The sequence below is a fragment of the Jaminaea rosea genome (assembly GCF_003144245.1).
Source record: "Jaminaea rosea strain MCA 5214 unplaced genomic scaffold BDZ90scaffold_16, whole genome shotgun sequence".
Classification (NCBI taxonomy): domain Eukaryota; kingdom Fungi; phylum Basidiomycota; class Exobasidiomycetes; order Microstromatales; genus Jaminaea; species Jaminaea rosea.
The window spans coordinates 287,599-306,000 of NW_020289990.1; the positions used below are offsets into that span (position 1 = coordinate 287,599).

General features: G+C 59.7%; 8 protein-coding genes across 8 annotated transcripts; 5 read left to right on the plus strand and 3 right to left on the minus strand.

Annotated features, from left to right (window-relative positions):
• Positions 1-2,948: 2,948 nt before the first annotated feature.
• On the minus strand, positions 2,949-4,582 carry BDZ90DRAFT_243715 (NAD(P)-binding protein). Its single transcript, XM_025507441.1, has 4 exons — positions 3,954-4,582; positions 3,783-3,882; positions 3,683-3,704; positions 2,949-3,608 (listed from the first exon to the last, which is right to left on the minus strand). The coding sequence occupies exons 1-4, from the start codon at positions 4,566-4,568 to the stop codon at positions 3,413-3,415; spliced, it is 933 nt and encodes a 310-aa protein (XP_025359789.1). The 5' UTR covers positions 4,569-4,582; the 3' UTR covers positions 2,949-3,412.
• A 205-nt stretch (positions 4,583-4,787) lies between these two features.
• On the plus strand, positions 4,788-5,908 carry BDZ90DRAFT_255929 (NAD(P)-binding protein; the record flags this gene model as incomplete). Its single annotated transcript, XM_025507870.1, has 1 exon — positions 4,788-5,908. One exon carries the CDS (start codon positions 4,788-4,790, stop codon positions 5,562-5,564), a length of 777 nt encoding a protein of 258 aa, XP_025359790.1. The 3' UTR covers positions 5,565-5,908.
• Positions 5,425-9,466, minus strand: BDZ90DRAFT_81511 (hypothetical protein). The gene is made up of 2 exons (XM_025509879.1): positions 8,403-9,466; positions 5,425-8,339 (listed from the first exon to the last, which is right to left on the minus strand). The coding sequence occupies exons 1-2, from the start codon at positions 9,213-9,215 to the stop codon at positions 5,607-5,609; spliced, it is 3,546 nt and encodes a 1,181-aa protein (XP_025359791.1). The 5' UTR covers positions 9,216-9,466; the 3' UTR covers positions 5,425-5,606.
• Positions 9,467-9,493: 27 nt separating this feature from the next.
• Positions 9,494-10,220, plus strand: BDZ90DRAFT_234382 (hypothetical protein). Its single transcript, XM_025507002.1, has 3 exons — positions 9,494-9,845; positions 9,932-10,012; positions 10,106-10,220. The coding sequence occupies exons 1-3, from the start codon at positions 9,786-9,788 to the stop codon at positions 10,193-10,195; spliced, it is 231 nt and encodes a 76-aa protein (XP_025359792.1). The 5' UTR covers positions 9,494-9,785; the 3' UTR covers positions 10,196-10,220.
• Positions 10,221-11,517: 1,297 nt separating this feature from the next.
• Positions 11,518-13,551, plus strand: BDZ90DRAFT_234383 (NAD(P)-binding protein). The gene is made up of 2 exons (XM_025507003.1): positions 11,518-12,597; positions 12,674-13,551. Exons 1-2 carry the CDS (start codon positions 11,993-11,995, stop codon positions 13,191-13,193), a joined length of 1,125 nt encoding a protein of 374 aa, XP_025359793.1. The 5' UTR covers positions 11,518-11,992; the 3' UTR covers positions 13,194-13,551.
• On the minus strand, positions 12,952-14,553 carry BDZ90DRAFT_281776 (ribosomal protein L1). Its single transcript, XM_025509400.1, has 2 exons — positions 14,023-14,553; positions 12,952-13,940 (listed from the first exon to the last, which is right to left on the minus strand). Exons 1-2 carry the CDS (start codon positions 14,503-14,505, stop codon positions 13,293-13,295), a joined length of 1,131 nt encoding a protein of 376 aa, XP_025359794.1. The 5' UTR covers positions 14,506-14,553; the 3' UTR covers positions 12,952-13,292.
• Positions 14,554-14,757: 204 nt separating this feature from the next.
• Positions 14,758-15,948, plus strand: BDZ90DRAFT_262630 (DNA glycosylase; the record flags this gene model as incomplete). Its single annotated transcript, XM_025508510.1, has 1 exon — positions 14,758-15,948. The coding sequence occupies one exon, from the start codon at positions 14,758-14,760 to the stop codon at positions 15,946-15,948; it is 1,191 nt and encodes a 396-aa protein (XP_025359795.1).
• A 469-nt stretch (positions 15,949-16,417) lies between these two features.
• Positions 16,418-18,232, plus strand: BDZ90DRAFT_262631 (hypothetical protein; the record flags this gene model as incomplete). Its single annotated transcript, XM_025508511.1, has 1 exon — positions 16,418-18,232. The coding sequence occupies one exon, from the start codon at positions 16,418-16,420 to the stop codon at positions 18,230-18,232; it is 1,815 nt and encodes a 604-aa protein (XP_025359796.1).
• Between the last annotated feature and the right edge of the window lie 170 nt (positions 18,233-18,402).

An 18,402-nucleotide genomic window follows, 5' to 3' on the forward strand; every position in this document is an offset into this window, starting at 1 on the left:
AATCTCTCAATTCTCCCGCGAGGGCGAGGGCGAGCGCTAGCAACATCGAGCGGCCTTTTGATAAGCAAGACAAGCAGCGTCCGCGTCGTGTGCTTTCAAGTCGAGAAGCATACGAGTCATGGTCATCGACAAATTGCCACCTGCTGACACCGATCTCACGGCCGCGGAGAGATCAGGCCGCCTAGCAAAGACCAGGCGCAACTGACGTGGTCGTCGTCGATGAGCGTGGGCGGGCAATTAGCAGCCGAACGTACCATTGAGCCGCAATCACCTGCCCTGAACACCAGTTGGCCCATCAGAGCGGGCTGGCGGGCAGGGGCACCAGGGCAGGGCGCAAAGCGGTGCAAGTCGCTTGCTCTTCCGCTGACCCGCCCGCTGCCCTGCTCGCTGGCGTATTCGGTGAGCTGAGGGCGACGTCGTGAGCCTTTTCCTCCTTGACTCCCCCTCACCTCCTCCTCTCCTCCTCGTCACCTCTCCTTACCTCTTTCCTCTTCGCCAGGCTTCATCCTCACTCTGTGCAACTCTGAGTGCTCGATGATTGTCGTCCTAGCGTCAACAACCCCTCGTGCCCTCTTTGTAAGATGCATCTCTCGTCTCATCGACCCTCGTCACGGCTGGCCAGGAGCCCGTGCTCAGCATCCACGCGGCGCGTCAAGCTGGTGCTCAGCATACAGGATGCAGGCATTGCTTCGCCGTAGGCAACGCTCGCTCCAGCGGATCAAAGTGGCACGCCTAGCTGCTCGCGCACTCACTCGTCAGCCATGCTCCTTCCCTCTCTCACCATCTCTCCGTCAGCAAGATAGGCAAAGTCGCACGGTCAAAGCAAAGTCCGCGCCATTCATTCTTCATGCCGGTCCTCATCCACAAGGATCCATCCATCGCGAGCTCGACGCGCCTCTGCCGTCCAAATGCAAGGTCGCCATCAAGCTTCCCACTCACGTCGGTCTCCTTCACGCTACGGTCGCAAAGTCAAGCATCGTGGCCCGCCTGCTCACGTAGTCGATCAGGACAGCTGAGCTACAGCCCCTCCGTCATTGCTCTACATCTCGAGATCTTCAACGGCTGTTCGTCACCTTCGTCACCGCTACAACAGGTTGCATGTTAGCCGCTCAGGCACCGCAGAATCGGCATCACCGTCGCACGCCGCGTGTCTCTGCTGGCCGATGCCCATGGACAAGTATTGAGTGCGGTCACCCATCATCATGCACCCCGGCTTGCCCACTACAGAGGAGCCAAGATCGTGCTATCCCAACCCATAGGCAGCGCAACACCTTCGCTTCTGTGCCTGGCCACCCAAGGAGAAGTACTTCGCAAGAGAGGAGCGCCCACCCGAGTTACCTGTGATATCGCCGCTCAAGAATTCGCGTGTGTCAGTTAACGATGCCGAGGCGGCAGGGGTGACACCTGGCGCGCTAAGGCGTGATGACCAGCTCACAGGCAAGTGGACAAGGCTGAGCAGCTCATACGTACGCACGAATCGATGTCTGACCACCGCGCTCCTCCTCCTCCTCCTCCTCCTCCTCCTCCTCCTCCCTCTCCTCTTCGTGGCCTCGCCCGCTTCAGGTTTCAGGGGTGGCACAAGGAAGGCGTGAAGGGGAGCTTGACCGACAACACGAGAGACGATTTCGACGCATGCAGCGAGCGGGAGATCCAGTCGCCGCGACGGCGTCGACTGGACCCGTTTCCCTCTCCTCACCACTGGTCCTCGAAAAAATCATACGACCGCCTTCATCACCGCGCTGCCATCATGAGCAGCCATGAACTGAATCATACGATCAACGAGCCGAGTGAGTGGACCAGCCCGGGCTTGTCAGCATCTCCGCCTCGTACTGATCGCGCTCTCTCGCCTCGGATGATAACGGTAAGTACTGACACTCGCGACGACTGCGGTGCTTCTGCTCACTCGTCACCATCTCCCTTGCCCTCAGCGACACCAATCTATTACACTCAAGGCAACAATGAAGGCAACGGGACTGTTGACTTCGAGGAGCTCACTGCCCTCGACGAGTTCCGCCTTCATCTGGACGCTGTAGCGACGGCACACAAGGCTGGCTTGCCAGTCTGCGAGGGCACCCACGCCCTTGTGTCGGAGCAAGAGGCGCTCGAGAGCCTCTTCATCAAGTACGGCGATGTGGATCTCCTCCGCGTCCGCTCCCTCGAAGACCTCGGCGCCCTCCCCTTCGCACCGCTGAGGCTGTCGCAATGCCCGCACCCGTGCAACTACACCATCCTCATCTCTCTTCCCGCCCTTCGCCCTCCCAACTGCCGCGTGCCTCGTGAGTGCTGGGTGCCGACGGCGAGGCTCATGCCAGTGCTCGTTCAACTTTGACTGACCACTCTGCCCTCGCTCCACCATCACGCGCAGCTGGCCGTGACGGCATCTACAATGGGGAGACTAACAAGGGGAACGTGCGCGCGCTGAGCCACTCGAGGGGGGTGCAAAGCCAAACGCAGCTCGTCCACGCTGCGATGTAAATTGCCAAGCATTGGGAAATCATCGTAACGCTTCACGTTCCAGACGCTGCGGCATTCAGAGCCAGCTTTGCCGCCGCATACGGCGCCGATCATCCCCTTCTGAGTCACGCTGACAAGGACCTCGTCAAGATATTCAACGGAGCAGTAGAGGCTGTACAGGCTGCCGTCCTGCGCACGCCTCGGATGAGCCCGGTGTACAATCACTGGATCACCCTCAGCACCGACATAGCCACGCCGAACGACCTCCTCGGCTTAAACCGCACGACATGCCTGGACGACGTGCTCGTGAAGTCCCAGGCACTAATGAAGAAATGGGCGAGGGCTGCCGGCAATGGCAGCAACGGCTGGCTGGGAAGGCAAATCGCAATGGGCGGCACCAAGCCTGAGTTTGCTCATACTGCCATCGTCGCCATGATGCAGTCGCCCACTGGATTTTTCATGCAGCTGGAACAGATGACCCATCAACACTCGAGGGGCTCAGACCATGCAAAGAAGACGGTGGAGTCCAGATCAGTCCGACTCTTCCTTCCGCAAATCTTCCTGGAAAAGAAGGCGGCACTGGGACTTGCGAGTTGCCCGGCGGTGGCAGCCTTGCTCGACTTCAGTGAGCAAGACTTGTCCGTCAATGTCCGCGTGCGTCTCGTCCAGCGCACCGCTGAGCAGCGCGAGCGGCAGTGTTAAGTGGGTCTAAGTTGGGCAAGAAAAGCTGGATTTAGAGACCAAATCCGGCAAAGTGTCTACATTTCTTTACGGCAAAGCAGGATAGCTGTATGTATGTAGACCAGAAACGAAACGTAGCCCAGGCATTTGCGGCGCATGAGCCAATCTCGCATCCTTCTGCAAGACGGTGATGAGCGAAGCATCGCTACGGTCCAGTGTCTACCCTTGCACCGGCCACTCATCCTTCAACCGCTCCCATGGCCCGTCGATGACCATCTCAGGGCTGCGAGAGTGAGAAGCCACCGTCCACGCTGAGGATGGTGCCGTGCAGGTACTCTCCCGCTGCCAAGTAAATGATGGCACTCGCCATCTCTTCTTCTCGCGCAGGTCGGCCAACGGGGATGGACATGACTGGCAGCTTCTCCTTGAGGGACGACTTGGACGTCTCGGGGTCACGGTTGTCTGCGGTCATCCTGCGGGAGGTAAGAAAGCGAAGGCAGTTAGTAAAGAGCAAATAGGGGAGGTGCATAGAAGATTGGAGACTTACTGTGAGGGGACGACGCCCGGTGCTGCCCAAGGAAATGATAGGATGGAGGTGGGTCATCAGCAAGGAGGGCTGAGAGTGGCGTGAACCAACGTGGACTCACCAACGGAGTTGACGCGAATCTTCTCCTTGACCGAGTAGGCAAACTCGTATGCCATGGTCTCGGTCAGCTTGACAACGGCGGCCTTGCTGCTGTTGTAAGCCTGCGAGAGCGCAATGAGCAAAGAAGGTGAGCAGTCGACCCGAGCCCTGCTGGTCATCTCGCAGCACTCACGAAGTGCATCTGACTCTGGTTGACAATGGACGAGATCGAAGAAGTTGAAATGACCGTGCTTGTGAAGGGCTGTTGCTGCTTCTGCCCGTATTCAGTCCCCTTTGCCAGCAATGGCAAGAAGGCCGTAGCGACGAAAAAGAGAGCAAAGGAATTGACAGCGAAGATGTCCGTCCAGCTCTCGAAACTATTGTTCTTGTCCATGTTCTTCTTGTAATCGTCTGCAGACATGGGCTCGTGCTTCTTGGCCGGGTCAGTCGTCCCATCAGGCGCCGAGGTATCAGCCCCAAAGTGCGTTGGACCAGCCCCGCCAGCGTTGGAGACTAGGATGTCTAGCCTGTCCTCCTTCTTGCTGAAAGACTGGACAGCAGACTCGATGGAAGATTTGTCGGTCACGTCCATCTCCAGGTAGTCGTGGAATCCGTACTTCTTGACCACATCCGCCAGCATGTCACCGCGTCGTGAGGCGATGTAGACCTTCGCGCCGGCGGCTGCGAGACCCTGCGCTTGAGCGAGGCCAATGCCTGTACCCGCGCCTGTAACGAGGGCGACTCGCCCTGTGAGGTCGAAGAGCTTGGATGGCTTGAAGCTGTCGAGGGAGAACTGCGGCGACGACATGATTGCAAAAGAGCTGATGTGGATGAGAAGAAGAAGGCAGGGTACGATCCGACGGGTCGATGTCTGTTCGTTGGACCCTGAAGAAGTGCAGCAGCCACCTCCACATCATCCCGTGGACCTAATGCAGCCATCGGGTGAATCGTCGACTGCGATGAGGCCCCGTCCGGCGGCTCGGCGACTTTCTTGCCTCCTCCTCACCATCACGACGACTGTATTACGATGACCTCCATTACTCCTCTTCGACTCTTCATTATCGGTGGCCACGGCCGAGTCGCTCTGCGTGTCACTAGCCAAGCCCTCGCACGCGGTCACACCGTCTTCAGCCAGATCCGCCAGAAGGAACACGCGTCCGACCTGCCCGCCAAGACGACGCCCATCCACGTCTCGCTCGAAGACGCCTCCGTCTCCAGCCTCGCGCATCTTTTCAAGCAGCATGACCCGCACGTCATCCTTTTCCTCGCTGGAGCTGGCGGTAAGGGCGGGCCAGAGAGGACAAAGGCTGTGGACGAGCTTGGTGCTATTAAAGTTTTCGACGCCATAGAGAAGAGCGGCTTGGCAGAGCGTACCGACACCTTCAGGCGATTGCTTCTCTGCTCCGCGGTGGACAGCAGGGACATCGAGAACACCAAGCCGGACTGGTATGGCGCGGAGGACTTCGAGACATCGCAACGCATGCGCAAGGTTCTCGGCCCTTACATGGAGGCGAAGCACAAGGCGGATGCCAATCTTGCACAGCGCAAGACGTTCCCCTGGTTCGTGCTACGTCCGTCAACTCTAGCAGACGAAGCGGGCACTGACAAGGTGTCGCTTGGGGAGCGCAAGACCATTTCGCGTCCCGTGCCTCGCGACGATGTAGCTGCGACGTTCGTGGCACTGGCTGAACTACCGAGGGGCGAGGGAGATGGGTTGATGAACGATCTCACGGCGGGCGACGTAAGCGTGGCAGAGGCTGTCGAAGGGGCGGTGAGGCGTAAAAGGACAGACTGGCTGGGTTGAAAATTGTGAAGAATACGATACGATTGCGCTGGTCACGCACCTCTACAACAGACCGTTGGCCCGCAGCCTCTCCTCATACGCCTCGACCAATCCGCTCTGCTCCTTGTACCGTCGCTCCAGCTCTCCCGCCCTAAGTTGAGCATCGTTGCGCTGAGCCTTTGTTCGCTTCACCTCAGCCCGCAGTGCGGCCACCTCTTCACCCCGCGAGGCCAGCTGAGTATCGTCGTAAAGTCGGTCGAGCTCCTCGTTGAAAGCGCGGTGCAGCTCGGCATTCTCAAGACGACCGTCCTTCTCCAGAGCGGTGAGGAGCTCGCACTTACGCTGCAAGGCCTCGCAGCGAGTTTTGAGCACTTTGACCTCGCCCGCGCTCTTCTCCGCCAGGGTAGCCGCCTCGCCTTGCTCTTCCAGCTTGGCCAGCAGAAGCTCGACGTCCCCCGCTACCTTGGCGATCAAAGCTTGCACTTCCCCGCCTCGCTGCGCAGCATCCTCGAGCCATCCTTCGAGCCGATCCACCAGCTCGTTCAGAAGGGGCGACTCCAGTTGTGACGCGGCTCCACGCATCTCGCCGGCCTCCTCGCCCAGCTCTTGAAGACCAGCCGCATTCTCCTTGTCCGTCTCGTCAAGTCGGGCCAGATGGCGGTGAACGCGCCCACGCAGCGACGATGATGATGATGACGAGGACGACGTGGATGAGGACGAGGATGTCTCAGGTCGTACGTGCCTCCTTGGTGTGGGCGAGGCATTGGCTGTTCGAGGGCCAAGCGGCGTCAGCGCAGCGCTCATGGGTCGCCTGCTGCGTTTCGAGGACAAGCTGCCGGCGCGGTCCACCTCTCCCTCACTTGCTCCCTCCTCGCTCTCCTCTGGTGCTGCCCGCTTCGACGCCGTGGATGGTACCCTTCTCGTCGGCGTGTACGGAATGTCATTTGCTGGAACCGGTTTCCGCTTTGGCGTTCCAGCTGGTGAAGGGGTGGGCGCTGCACGCGGTCCTGATGGCTTGCTAGCGACGACACGCTGACGCATGGCAAGAGCGTTGTGGACTGCGGGCGATGAGGGTCCGCCGGCCCCGTCGACGTGAGGGAAGGCCACGCTCTCTACCGCACTGGCGGGTCGTTGCCTCGGCGCCGTCCCCTGCCCGCCTCCGCCAAGCAGCATATCCACCGTCCCCGCGGAGGTTGTCCTGTTGTGCCTACTCGTCGCCAGCCGCCCAACTTTGGGGCTCTGCGGGCTACCCGGGGGCAGCAACTTGCCCGACGCGTCGACTGACGGCCCGCCAAAGGCAAGCATATCCCGACTGTTGATGCTCGTTCCTGCCGTTGAGACGCTGCGACCGGATTGCGAAAAGACGTCACTGGCTGCCACGGAGGACGTTGCGACACTGCTGCGTGAGAGAATGCTGCCCTTGCGGCGCGGTGTACCAAAGCGAATACTCTCTGGCGTGCCGCTGAAGAGGGAGCGACCAAACGACTCGAGTCCTGCGGCTACTCGGCCTCGATGGCTTGCTGACGGGGTCGAGGGTCCAGCGTAGGACATGGCGGGCTCCACAGCCTCTTGCAGCTTGCGCATGCGCTGCGCTAGATCGGCTAGCGGCAGTACGTACTCATCGTCGTCGGCTTGCGTCGAATAGGTGCACTCATTGTACTCTTCGTCGATGCTGTGGATGCGGAGGAGGGCGTGCGGTGGGCCAGCATTGAGATTTGGCGCTGCACCGCAGGCGAGGACAACGGCTGCCTTGTTTGGCTCAGCCAGGTAACCTTGGCGTTGATAGACGTTCCAGTGGACAAGTCGACGTGGCTCTCCAGCCTCGTCACCATCGCACGACGTGGCCGGAATGACAGCACTTCGCACATGACTTTGCCCATCCCTTCGCGCCTTGTACAGCGCCTGTGCCCTCCAGAGGTTCTCGAGGAAGCGAAGCTTGTCAAAGCGTGGCGGAGAGTCGCTCTGCGGGTCCGCAATGGTGGCATACTGGCGGAGAGGTCTCGCCGTCCACTTTTCGTGATGGATATGCGCCGGTGCCCTTTTAAACAGTAGCTGCATGTCCGGCCCGCCCAGATCCGCCGCCTGTATGTCGAGAATGTCGGACACGCCACGAAAGCTGAGCTCAGCCTTCTTTGTTGGCTGACTCGGCGTGCCGCTCTTCTCGGTGTACGTCTTCATCTCGTCAGCGAGTCGGTTGAGGTCGTGCAGACGCAGCGAGCGCTTTCCTGACGTCCCTGTGGCGTTGCGCTTGGCGACGAGGATCGCGTCGTCGAAGAGGAAGAGGGTGCATGGGACCGATCGAGCATTGATGCTGGGGTTGGGGGAGAAGAGGCTGGAAGGGGTGCCCGTGTTGGTGGCTCCGTCAAGAGGGAAGTCCTCAACGTCGATTGCGTCAATGAAACTGCGGTGCACCGAGAAGAGGCCGGCTGGGAAGCCCTGCACATTGCGCGCGAAGGACCAAAGCACCGCCGCCCTCTGCGTCTTCTCGTCCACCTCACAGCTCGCGATGCGACTGCATAGTACGACGGCCGACTCGAGCTTGGCCCTCTGCGAGCTGTACTCCTGAGGTAGCGTCTTGATGAGGCCGTCCAGCAGCAGCTTGTAGCGCGGGATACGCTGCACGGGCTCCATGATGAGTTCACGGATCGACACATTGCCCATGTTTGGGGCAGATGAGTGCTTGACCCGGTCGGCAAAGTCGCGGAAGCTGCGATTGTTGCGGGATGCCGTCTGCTCGATGTGCTTGGCCTTTTCGAAATTGTTGAGATACTCATTGTAGCAGGCGAAACAGGCCATCTAGCGCGGGGAGGGGACAGATTGAGCAGAGTGTCTTTCTCGTGATCGCGACGCCGCACTCACATTCCTATGCGCGATTTCACCGATGCTGGCCTTGAGCGCATCCCACGAGCCTGAGCTGCTACCACCAGCTTCCAGACGCTCCTCCATATCCTGCAAGAAAGCCATGTTGGCGCCAAGCAGCTCGCCAGCATTGCCGAATAGTCTCTGCGCCTCGTACACTGGCAAGATGGCAGCCTCTCGATCCTTGGCCGACTGTCGCAGTGGCCTTGCGTACCGATTGTACAGGGTATCGAGGCGGCGTACGTAGGAGCGCTCCGTGTCTACGAGCTCCATGAGGAATGATTCGAACTTTGCTGGATTTCCTGCGGAAGAGAGGTTGGGGACCATGCGAGAGGGACTGCTGTGACTGCGCTCGCCGATGGCGTTGATGCTGCCTGAGCTACCAGCGCGCGGCATCCCTGTGTCTGCGTCGAGGTCTTCGTCGTCCATGGCCTCTGCACTGGGACCTGCATGATCCGTGACGAGGGAGCCAAGCCAGGGCAAAAGGGCGCCTGCTTCTCTGCTGTCCTCATCGAGGACGACGTCGAAGAAGTCGGCCCTCGTGACTGCGTCTGCCATGCGGCCGGGTAGCCTGGCGTCTGCGTTGACTACTCCCTCACCGCCTACATAGACGTCTTCATCGAACTGAATGCCTGCCATCGAAGATAATCTCCTCCACGACGACGGTGGCGGTTTGGAAGGCGAGGCTGGGCGAGAGGATGAGGAGCCTGGTTTGACGGGCGAAGCTGGCCTAGACGAAGATGCAAAGGCGTGGTCGCTGCCCGCCGCAGACCCTGCCTTGGACGGCGAGCGCGATCTCCTAAGCATCTGCATCGCGGCGACGGCAGCGAAGTGAGAGCTGGAGGACGATTCGAAGGATTGAGTGGGATGAGAAGGATGGTGGATGCTCAAGTTGCGTCCCTTCTCCACGCCGAGTTGCCTCGCTGCGTTTGCTGCCGCTTCCTGAGCCAAGGCTGCTTTTTGTCTCCGCCTCGCAGATCAACACTCACGCGAGGCAGGCGCGTTGCCAAATCAGGAAGCTCGCGAGGGGGCGGGCGGGAGTGAGAGGCACGGTGAGGCGCACGCCCAACCAAGCAAACAACACAGCGAGATGATGGCCGTCGTCACGCATCTCATTGCGACTTCGTGGGTCTCGGCGCCACAGTCGTCTCCCTCGTCACGAGAGACAGCACGCTGCTTTCAAGCCTCTGTCCGGATCTGCCGCTGCGTGTGGCTGGTCGTGGCAATCTGGTGCTACTGCTTCGGCTCGGCCTCCGCGAGCTCGGATGATTGGCTGAGAGCGGCTCGAGATGAAATCAGTCAGCGACGGCTCTTGCGCGTGCAATCAAGTCTCACTGCCTCGTCGCCCTTCACTCTTCCCTTCTATTCCCTCGCACCATCACCATGATCTCGTTCGTCCTCGTAGCAGCAGCAAGCCAAGTCGTTGTTGTGAGGCCGCGAGGGGTGAGCAGGCAGCGGTTCTAACATCATCTCCGTTCTCACGAGCTGCTCACTCAGGTGCCTCTCCCTCTCTCCCGTCGCACGCTCAGCCCGGCGGCCTCCCTCATCTGACTCTGGCGTCTGGCTCAGCAAGGTATCGAGAGAGCGACTGTTCGTCTGTGCCCATGGCGGTGAATACACGGTGCCATGACATCCATGCATCCCGTCACGCCATCAAACTGACCATCGCATCCCACCTCTCCCACCTCTCGCTACCCGCACAGGGCTATTCGTCATCGTTCATCTGCCCAGATGGTGCCCGACGTGGGTGCCTCGCCGCCACCTCGTCGTATTCCTGCGAGCTCGTCCAGTGATTGAGGGGTTCGCACCCGTCTACTCCTGACTGCTCCTTTGGCTACCGCTGATGGGCTTCACTGCCCTGAAGCACTGACGTGCGCTGGTTCGCTACCACGCCGTCATCACTCGGATGTGCTGGCTCATTGCCACGCCATCCACGTCAGGCTGCTGCACATAGCGCCTACCTCGACGCGCGTGGCTCATTACCACCCGTCAATCATCTCGACGCGCTCTGGCTAATTGCCTCGCCGTCACCTCCAGGCTGCTCCTCACAGCGCCTGCAAGGGCCTACAGGCTCAATGCCAACGGCTTCGATGCGTGCTGGCTCACCGCCACACGTGTCTCTCCGACGTGCTTAGAGATGTCACCTCTAGCAGCTCGAAGGTCGGCGTGCTCGTGATGCGTAGCTGCCGTCAGCGTTATGCGCCTGGCTTTCTGCCCCGCAGACCTACCCCTTGCTCTGGTCAGCCTTCTGTTGGCACCAAGCGTTGGCCTTGAGCAGCTGTGAAAGCGTTCGGCCCTCACGTGTGTGGCTTGCTACCACCCGTGCTCTTCAGACGTGCGTCGACTTGCTGTCCGCCGTCTCTCTTCGATGTGCGTGGCTCGCCGCCACTCGTCGTCCTTGGCCTGCCTAGTGCGGTGCCTAGCTTGGTCATTGGGCTGCTCAATGCGCCCAGACCTACCCTTCACGCTCGAGTCCTAGACTCAGCTGCGGCCGCAGTCGCCCGTCCGTTCATAGTCTTGGGCACACTCTCGAGATGTGTTCGAGCGCCGACCTACTTGAGAGATCTCAGGTCAGATCTTGGTAGGCTCGAAGGCCCTCACTAGCGACGATGGGCCAGCCCTCATCGAGTTGCTGATGGCGGATGCGCGGGAGACGTCCCTAGCGTCCTGGTCGCGTCCGTGGGGTCCCCGCAAGGGACCCCCTGTGCAAGTCGGCTGTCCGTGACCCGGGCTGCTGTGCACGCGCAAGCTGGTTCGAGATGAGCAAGTCTCTCTGCTCCGCGACCACCGCCTCTTGGCTCCTCAGCGAGCATTCAGTCTGCCTCCGCATGTACTCTCTTCCTGACCACAGTTTGATCGACTTTGTAGGAAAGGCGGGGAGTCGCGGAGATGGGTGCGAAAGCTCGTATGAATGTCACTTGTTGCGATGAAGATGCGACTGACTATGTCAGTCTGGCGCGATGACAGTCAACAAGTCCCTGACAGCTGACCACGACTGAGACGGCTGCTTTGAGGATGAGGTCGAGAAGGGGACGTTGCTGGTTCGCATCGCTCTCTCATCACCTTCGCGATCTAGGCCGAACAGGACCGAAGCGCCTTGACATTCAATCCATTCTGGGCATGCAATTGCGTGCATCCACATGGGAATAGAACGAAGCAGCACTCGCACCGCTTCGCACTCGTACGGCCGATCTCTATCCGGCGCTACTCTACAGTAGGGACTCAGGATCATTGACGAGAGGCTCGCCGTCCGGACTCGGAGAATGCGATGAGCCACTCTGGAAACTCCGAGCTGAGATGCAGTCTTGCTCTCTTCCTCCACGTCCACCTCTGTCCGTCCCAAGCCACACATCCGCTGACGGCTGAACCGACGAGAAGGCACGAAGGTTGGCCAAGAGCAAGAAAGGGATTTGACAGCCGCTCTTTCTTGGGGCCAGTGAGCTGAGCGTACAGTAGCCGGTCCCGTTGGTCGGGCAATTTGGTACAAGTTTTGATTGACCGGAGTGAGAAGGGATTATAAGCAGCTAGGCTGCGCAGCATCGCTCCTTGTCTTTCTCCCTCATCATTACCAACACCATCAACACACAAAGATGTCCTCTTCGACTCTCCCCACCTCGCAAAAGCAGGTTCACCTGCTGCAACGCCCGGGCATGAAGCCCATCGACTCGTCGATCCTCGGCGTCGTCTCCTCCCCTCTCAACGTCCCCACTCCCCTCCCTGCCAAGCACGTAGTCGTCAAGGTGCAGCTCCTCTCCCTTGACCCTTCCATGCGCCCCTCTATGAACCCCGACCGCAAGTCGTACCGTCCCCCTCAGCCGCTCAACGAGACAATGTGGGCTGGCGGCATCGGTGTGGTAGTCAAGTCGAGCCACGACGACTTCAAGGAGGGTGACAAGGTCCTTTCTGGCTCGCTCGGAGCGCAGGAGTACGCCGTCGTCGACGTTGAGCAGGCACAGAAGACGGGCTACTTCAGCAAGATTGACGCCTCGCGCGGCATTGACGAGAAGGAGTACCTCGGCGCTCTCTGGGGCACTGGCCTGGCTGCTTACTTGGGTCTTGTAGAGGTCGCCAAGGTGCAGAAGGGCGACAGAGTGCTCGTCTCTGGTGCGGCTGGCGCTACGGGTGGGCTTGTGATCCAGATCGCCAAGCTGATGGGCGCTGCTGAGGTCATTGGCATTGCTGGCGGGCCGGAGAAGTGAGTGCAAGCAGCGATGAGGAGGACAATGGCCTTCTAGCGCGAGAAGCTGACCATCTCCCGTCTCTGATTGCAGGCAAAAGTACGTCACCGAGACCCTCGGCGCCGACTCATGCATCGACTACCGCGACTCCGGCTACTACAAGCAGATCACGTCTCTCTCCGACCGCCCGGAGGGAGGCATGACCGTCTACTTCGACAACGTCGGCGGCGAGACCCTCGATGCTGCCCTCCAAGCCATGGCCGCCGGCGGACGAATCGCCTGCTGCGGTGCCATCTCCGGATACAACGGCTCCAGCACCTTCACCGGGCTCAAGTACTCGCACCTGATCGTCGGTCGTCGCCTGAGCCTGCAGGGCTACATCGCTTTTCCCTCCTTCTGGCCAAAGGAGACGTTCCAGGGCGCCATCGGGCAGCTCGCGACGTGGGCTGCGCAGAAAAAGATCCACACGAGGTTCCACTTCCACGACAAGGTGGGCGTGGAGAACTTCACAGACGCTTTGGTTGGGCTGTTCGCGGGAAAGAACCAGGGCAAGATGCTGCTCAAGGTGGACTCGGAGTGGAAGGACGCAGAGAAGGAGTCGTCGAGGTTGTAGATAGGTGGTGCAAGGCAAGCAGGTCAATGATATGCATGAACAAAAGAGTCGTATACGAGCGTGAGATATGGGATGACATGGTGCAGAGCGAGCTGGAGATTATGCCGCCGCCTTCTTTGCCTTCTTCGTCTTCTTTGCCGACTCACTCGCCTCGTCCGCCTCGCCCGCACTGCTCCTCTTCGACTTCTTGGTCGCTGTCGGTGATGCTGCTGCGGGCGCCTCTACTGCCTTGTCCGCCTTTGCTACCTTTGCTGCCTTGCTCGGCTTCGGCGCGGGTTCCTCTTCCTCACTCTCACTGTCCTCACTGTCATCCCTCTGCTCCTTGATTCCCTCCCATCTCTTTGCCAGCTCCCCATTCCACACTGGCAGCGACGCGCTGCGTCCCGTCTTGACCTCGAGCGCCTGCACATTCTTCCAGCCGTCGTAGGGCACCTTCCTCATCAATGCAGGGAGCACAGTCCCCAGGTTCTCCACGAGTTGCTCAGCCGTATGACGCTTGATGGAACCAATAGCGAGCGAGATGTTGGATCCGCGGTTCGAGTGGTAGACGGATGAGGCAACAGCCTTCTCCAGACGTGCCTTGATGTGGCGTGTCTGAACGAGGTTGACAGAGAGGGGCATCTTCTTGGATTGCTGCCACTTGGAGCCAAGCAGCTTAGGCATAAGGGCCCCTACACGGTCGTCGCAGAGGAAGACGTCATAGTCCTCGAGGAGCTGGCGGCGAGCCTCGTAGGGCGCAAACTTGCCCTGCGAGCGAGCGAGCAGCAAGGAGAGTTGAGTCAGTATGATAAAAGAGACAATCTGCTTTTTGCTTGCCTCTTGTACGCACCTTGAGCTTCGATACGCCTACTACTCTGTGAACACACTTGACGCCCAGGGTAGGCAGCAGATCCTTGTAATGCCTCTGCGGATCCTTGACAATCAAGCAGACGCTGCTGGTCTTTGGGTCGTGCAAGGGGTTGGGCAGGGGAATCTGGTGCGGCTTGCTCTTCTTCGTTGGGCTCAATCGCTTGATGGCTACGTTCAAGTAGACGGTATCCTCCGAGCGTGATCCGCCTACATCGTCATCGGCTTCAGCGTCAAGGGGCAGCTGAGATTTGCCAGAATCTTTGCTGGCCTCGGCGACGGATGCCTTGTGCTTGTTGCGGTGCGACTCGAGAGCTTTGAATGCCTTGAGGGCTTGAGAGGGCGCAACGTGCCCATCTAGGAGCTTTTCGGACGAGGAAGAGGCCTTGGACGCTTCAGCAGAGGCGCGAGGAGCCTTTTTGACTCGCGATGAGGTGCTTGGCGATGCGGCTGATGCTTTTGCCATGGCAGCGGTGTCGTTGTTGATGTGGATGAGGAGCTGCGAGGACGAAGGACGGAACGAGGAAGCCAAAGTCGCGAATCCCTTCCCGCTCCTCGAAATTCTTGAGCGGGCGGCAGCAGCTCGAGACGACATCGAGGTTCAAGTCGAGTCGAGGTCCCTCGGAGCCGGGGCCATCGATGTGCTCAGATCAGCCCATTTCTGTCATCCGCACAAAGCTTCGTGACACCGAGTCCATCGTGCTGAGCGGATGGCAGCATGGTCATGACCAAAAAGGAGCAGTCGGCCTCGCCGCCACCACCTACATCTCTGCCTTCCAGCTTTGCTGAAGCATATACTTTTGCAGGCAACTCGAATGGGCGGCAGCGGCAGAGCAACCGCCTGGCAGACCGTAAAGCCTTTGAGGTTTTCGTTCCGAGACTCAAGTCATCGCCCTCGTCCTCGTCGCCATCGTCAGCCGTAAAGAGGGACAAGCCTTCGTCACCCACGCCCACTCCCTCACCTCCCAAGAAGAAGAAGAAGAAGCGTCGCCGCCTGTACGACGACCCTTCATCAACCTCATATCCAGCCGCAGAATACCCACCAGTCCCAGACCACCTTTACCCTGCCGACCCAAATCGCCGCCTCGACCTCCTTGTATGCGGGCTCAATCCTGGTCTGCAGTCCTCTCAGCATGGCGCTCATTTCAGGCATCCCTCCAACCATTTCTATCGCACCCTTCTCGCTGGTGGGCTCACTCCGACGCGTGTCGACCCGACTGAATGCGCAGACATGCTCGATCAGCCTCACCCTTGGCCATCGATTGGGCTGACGAACATATGCATTAGGCCGACAGCGGAGGGTGGAGAGCTCGGGAAGGAAGACTATATGAGGGGGACCCCGATACTCGAGGAGAAAGTGAGGAGGCATGCTAAGCCGAGGCTGATGGTGTTCACTGGCAAGGGCATTGGAGAGTGGTGGGGCAAATGCTGCAGGCAACTGGGAGGGCTGCCAGCGGCGGAGAAGAAGAGGAGCAAAGAGACTAAACCGCATGGCCGATGCGACGCTACTATATCCATCAAGGAAGAGCAAGGGCAAGACAGCAGCAAACGCGAGCTTTTAGACCCCCACCGCATCACCCTCGCCACCCCATCCCACATTCCATGGGCAGCAGATGAGCCTTCCGGACTCGGTCTCCTGGACTCCGTTGTTGAACTTGAGGACATACAGGACGGCACTCCCATCTCTGCCCGGTACTGCTTCCTCTTTGTCACCACGTCACCCTCAGGCAGAGTCACGACGATGCATCTCCCAGAGAAGGGTGAGTGGATGGGCAAGTGCAAGGACACCCTCGACTGGTTGCGCAATGAGGACAATGACGCAGACGGAAAAGTCCAACAAAATCGCCGTTCGGTTACCTCCCGAACATTCACGGTCGTCGACGGGGCTCGCCTTTCAGCACCATCATGATCCTCGCGAGCCCGTCATTACTAAGACTTGTACCAGCGCAAGGGTCGGTTGTCTGGCTCAAAGGTGTCAACCACTCCATGCGAGGTGACGCGCGGCTCATTGTCGCTGCTGCGCCTCAATAGCTTCCGCAGCGACGCCTCTCCCGCCTTGCCGATTCACGTCGGCAACGCGTCACAAAGTCGCGTAAAGTACCTCCGGTCCCAGTTTCACCTGATCACTTTTACGAGCACGGTAGCCATTAGCTACCATCAGCCACCGCGAGACCTGCGTGTGCATGCTTTCGACGGAGGCAGTCGACATTTGATGACGAGAAAGAGATATAAACCCCATTTCGCGGGTGGGTAGCTCCCCTTGGCCCTCTTCACCTCACCCTTCTCGACTCGCAGAGTCACATCAAGCAACGCGTTCAATCTGCTGCTCCTCCTCACGACGCGCTACGACTTGCACAATCATCAACGCGTCTCTCAAGATGAGCCGTGCCGCTCCCCTCAAGTTCGAATACTCGTTCGGCCTCGAGGCCGCTTTCGACCCTGCCGAGCAGGAGCTCGAGCGCGAGCGCGTGGTCCAGCAAGAGGTCGAGCCCATCTCGCTTTCCTACCGAAGCTCTTTTGAGCGAAGTCCAATGCTCGTAGAGGTGCAGGGAGTTGCCCTTTTCCCTCGTAAGCAGATGCGTCGCGATGAGGTCGAGGCAATCATCGCTGAGGAAGGCGGGGACTGGGACCTACACGAGAAGCAGAGCGGTACGAGCATCAGCACTGCGGATAGTGACGAGATTGCTGCTATAGAGGCCGACCAGCAGCTGGCTGAAGTCGACAATGCCCTCCTCGACCTTGAGCGGTACATCGAGATTGCCACGGCGAACAGGAGCGCCAACGCCAACGCGTTCCAGGCATCTGCTCCCGGCGCCGGCTTGGCGCGTCGCGCTGCGATCAAGCGTGCGAGTGGAAGCCCGACCAGGTCGAGCTTCTCTGATCCCGCGAGCCCAAGCAGCAGCACCGAAAATGTCTCCTCTACTGTCCAGCTCGGGTCGCCTCTCAGCACCAGCAGCAGCAGCAACAGCAGCAGCCCTGCTGTGGACGCCACCACGGCCAGCAGCGCTCACAGCACCGTCAGTCTCCCCTTGACCCTGCAAGCGGAGCGTCGTCTCGTCATCGGGCAGGTCTACCATCCCGACTCGAAGGCACAGAGTCCCTGCACCTTGGAGCGCAAACCGGCCATCGTCCGCTACGGGCCTAGACACCCAAGTGTGCGCCCTCATCGCCCTCTCCCAGAGCCACCCTCGACGATGACTGCTGGCCCTATGGCATCACAATTCGGATTTGCCCCAGGAGAGAAGGAGAAAAAGGTGGTCCCGCCCCGTGTTAGGATGATGGAGTCGCCCACCTTTCCCACCCATGACGAAGGAAGTTCCGAGCCGCTCCCTGTGCCCGTCTCCAAGGACATCAGGCTGAGCGCTATCACCCGCTTCTGGAACGGCAAGGCGGATACTACCGATATCAAGGCTCAGGTCGCGCCCATAAGCCGCAAGACCAAGGGTCCTCGCGCTCTTCCCGTTTCCTGGTCGGTGCCCATGCCCCAGATCCCACCACGCTCCTCCTCTATCGCCGGCTCTCTCGTCAAGCCACTCCTACCCTTCGCTCGTGCCACGGCCAAGGGACGCAGGGTAGTCTCCGCCCCTGCATCTTACAGATCAAAGTCCAGCTCCCCTTCAAGCTCGCGCAGGGCGGTCACTAGCCTGCCTAGCCTGGCCAGCCTACCGGAGACGGAGGTTCTTGAGGTGCTTGAGGTGGACGAAGCGTGTTTGACAAGGAAGCACAAGATTCGAAAGCAACAGCAGCGCAGGAATCATCGCCGTGCTCTCTTCGCAGCTCAGCGTGAGGAGAAAGACAAGGAGAAGGTCGCACTCCTTGCCCCCTCGAGCAGCGCAGCCACCCCTCGCGCTATTCTGATGCACCCAGCCTCGGGCATCACTTCGCACTGCTGCCCAGTCCTGACCGACCTTCCAACCGCGAACAGCAGTGCACCTCTCCTCTCACCGCCTTTCCCGTCGGCAGAGGAAGATGCCGATTCACCCCTCCTCCTCCGTCGCCCAGCCAAGACAGCCGTGATCACATGGCAGTCCTTCTTTGCCCGCCTGCGGGAGAAGAAGCCATACCTCGTCGGGTACGCTGGATGCGCGCTTGTCGCTCTAACCCTCTTGGGGCTCGCTGCTGGATTGATTTGGCTGATCGTTAGGTGGATCGAAGAGACGCAGCAGCAGGCTGCTCTGGCGGAATTGGATTGAAATGTGAGGGGGAGGAGGAGGAGGAGGAGGCGTGGGGAGATCAGCATCAGCATGAGCCTTCGTATCAGATAAGTTTCATCGGACCGTCTTTTGTAGCGTACAGCTTTTGTTCAATCAGAAATTCCGTCCTATCGACAGCTCTGTGACGTTGGCCCCCTTGGCTCATTGGT

Excerpts from the sequence above, each read along its gene's own strand:
- BDZ90DRAFT_243715 (XM_025507441.1), bottom strand. The coding sequence starts at position 4,568 with ATGTCGTCGCCGCAGTTCTCCCTCGACAGCTTCAAGCCATCCAAGCTC. Across the intron at positions 3,705-3,782 it reads GATTCGCGTCAACTCCGTTG|CACCGGGCGTCGTCCCCTCA; the intron begins GTGAGTCCACGT and ends TTCCTTGGGCAG. Across the intron at positions 3,609-3,682 it reads CCGGGCGTCGTCCCCTCACA|GATGACCGCAGACAACCGTG; the intron begins GTAAGTCTCCAA and ends TACCTCCCGCAG.
- BDZ90DRAFT_81511 (XM_025509879.1), bottom strand. The coding sequence starts at position 9,215 with ATGCAGATGCTTAGGAGATCGCGCTCGCCGTCCAAGGCAGGGTCTGCG. Across the intron at positions 8,340-8,402 it reads GTGAAATCGCGCATAGGAAT|ATGGCCTGTTTCGCCTGCTA; the intron begins GTGAGTGCGGCG and ends TCCCCGCGCTAG.
- BDZ90DRAFT_234382 (XM_025507002.1), top strand. The coding sequence starts at position 9,786 with ATGATCTCGTTCGTCCTCGTAGCAGCAGCAAGCCAAGTCGTTGTTGTG. Across the intron at positions 9,846-9,931 it reads TTGTTGTGAGGCCGCGAGGG|CCCGGCGGCCTCCCTCATCT; the intron begins GTGAGCAGGCAG and ends TCGCACGCTCAG. Across the intron at positions 10,013-10,105 it reads GTTCGTCTGTGCCCATGGCG|GGCTATTCGTCATCGTTCAT; the intron begins GTGAATACACGG and ends CTACCCGCACAG.
- BDZ90DRAFT_234383 (XM_025507003.1), top strand. The coding sequence starts at position 11,993 with ATGTCCTCTTCGACTCTCCCCACCTCGCAAAAGCAGGTTCACCTGCTG. Across the intron at positions 12,598-12,673 it reads ATTGCTGGCGGGCCGGAGAA|GCAAAAGTACGTCACCGAGA; the intron begins GTGAGTGCAAGC and ends CTCTGATTGCAG.
- BDZ90DRAFT_281776 (XM_025509400.1), bottom strand. The coding sequence starts at position 14,505 with ATGGCAAAAGCATCAGCCGCATCGCCAAGCACCTCATCGCGAGTCAAA. Across the intron at positions 13,941-14,022 it reads TAGGCGTATCGAAGCTCAAG|GGCAAGTTTGCGCCCTACGA; the intron begins GTGCGTACAAGA and ends GCTCGCTCGCAG.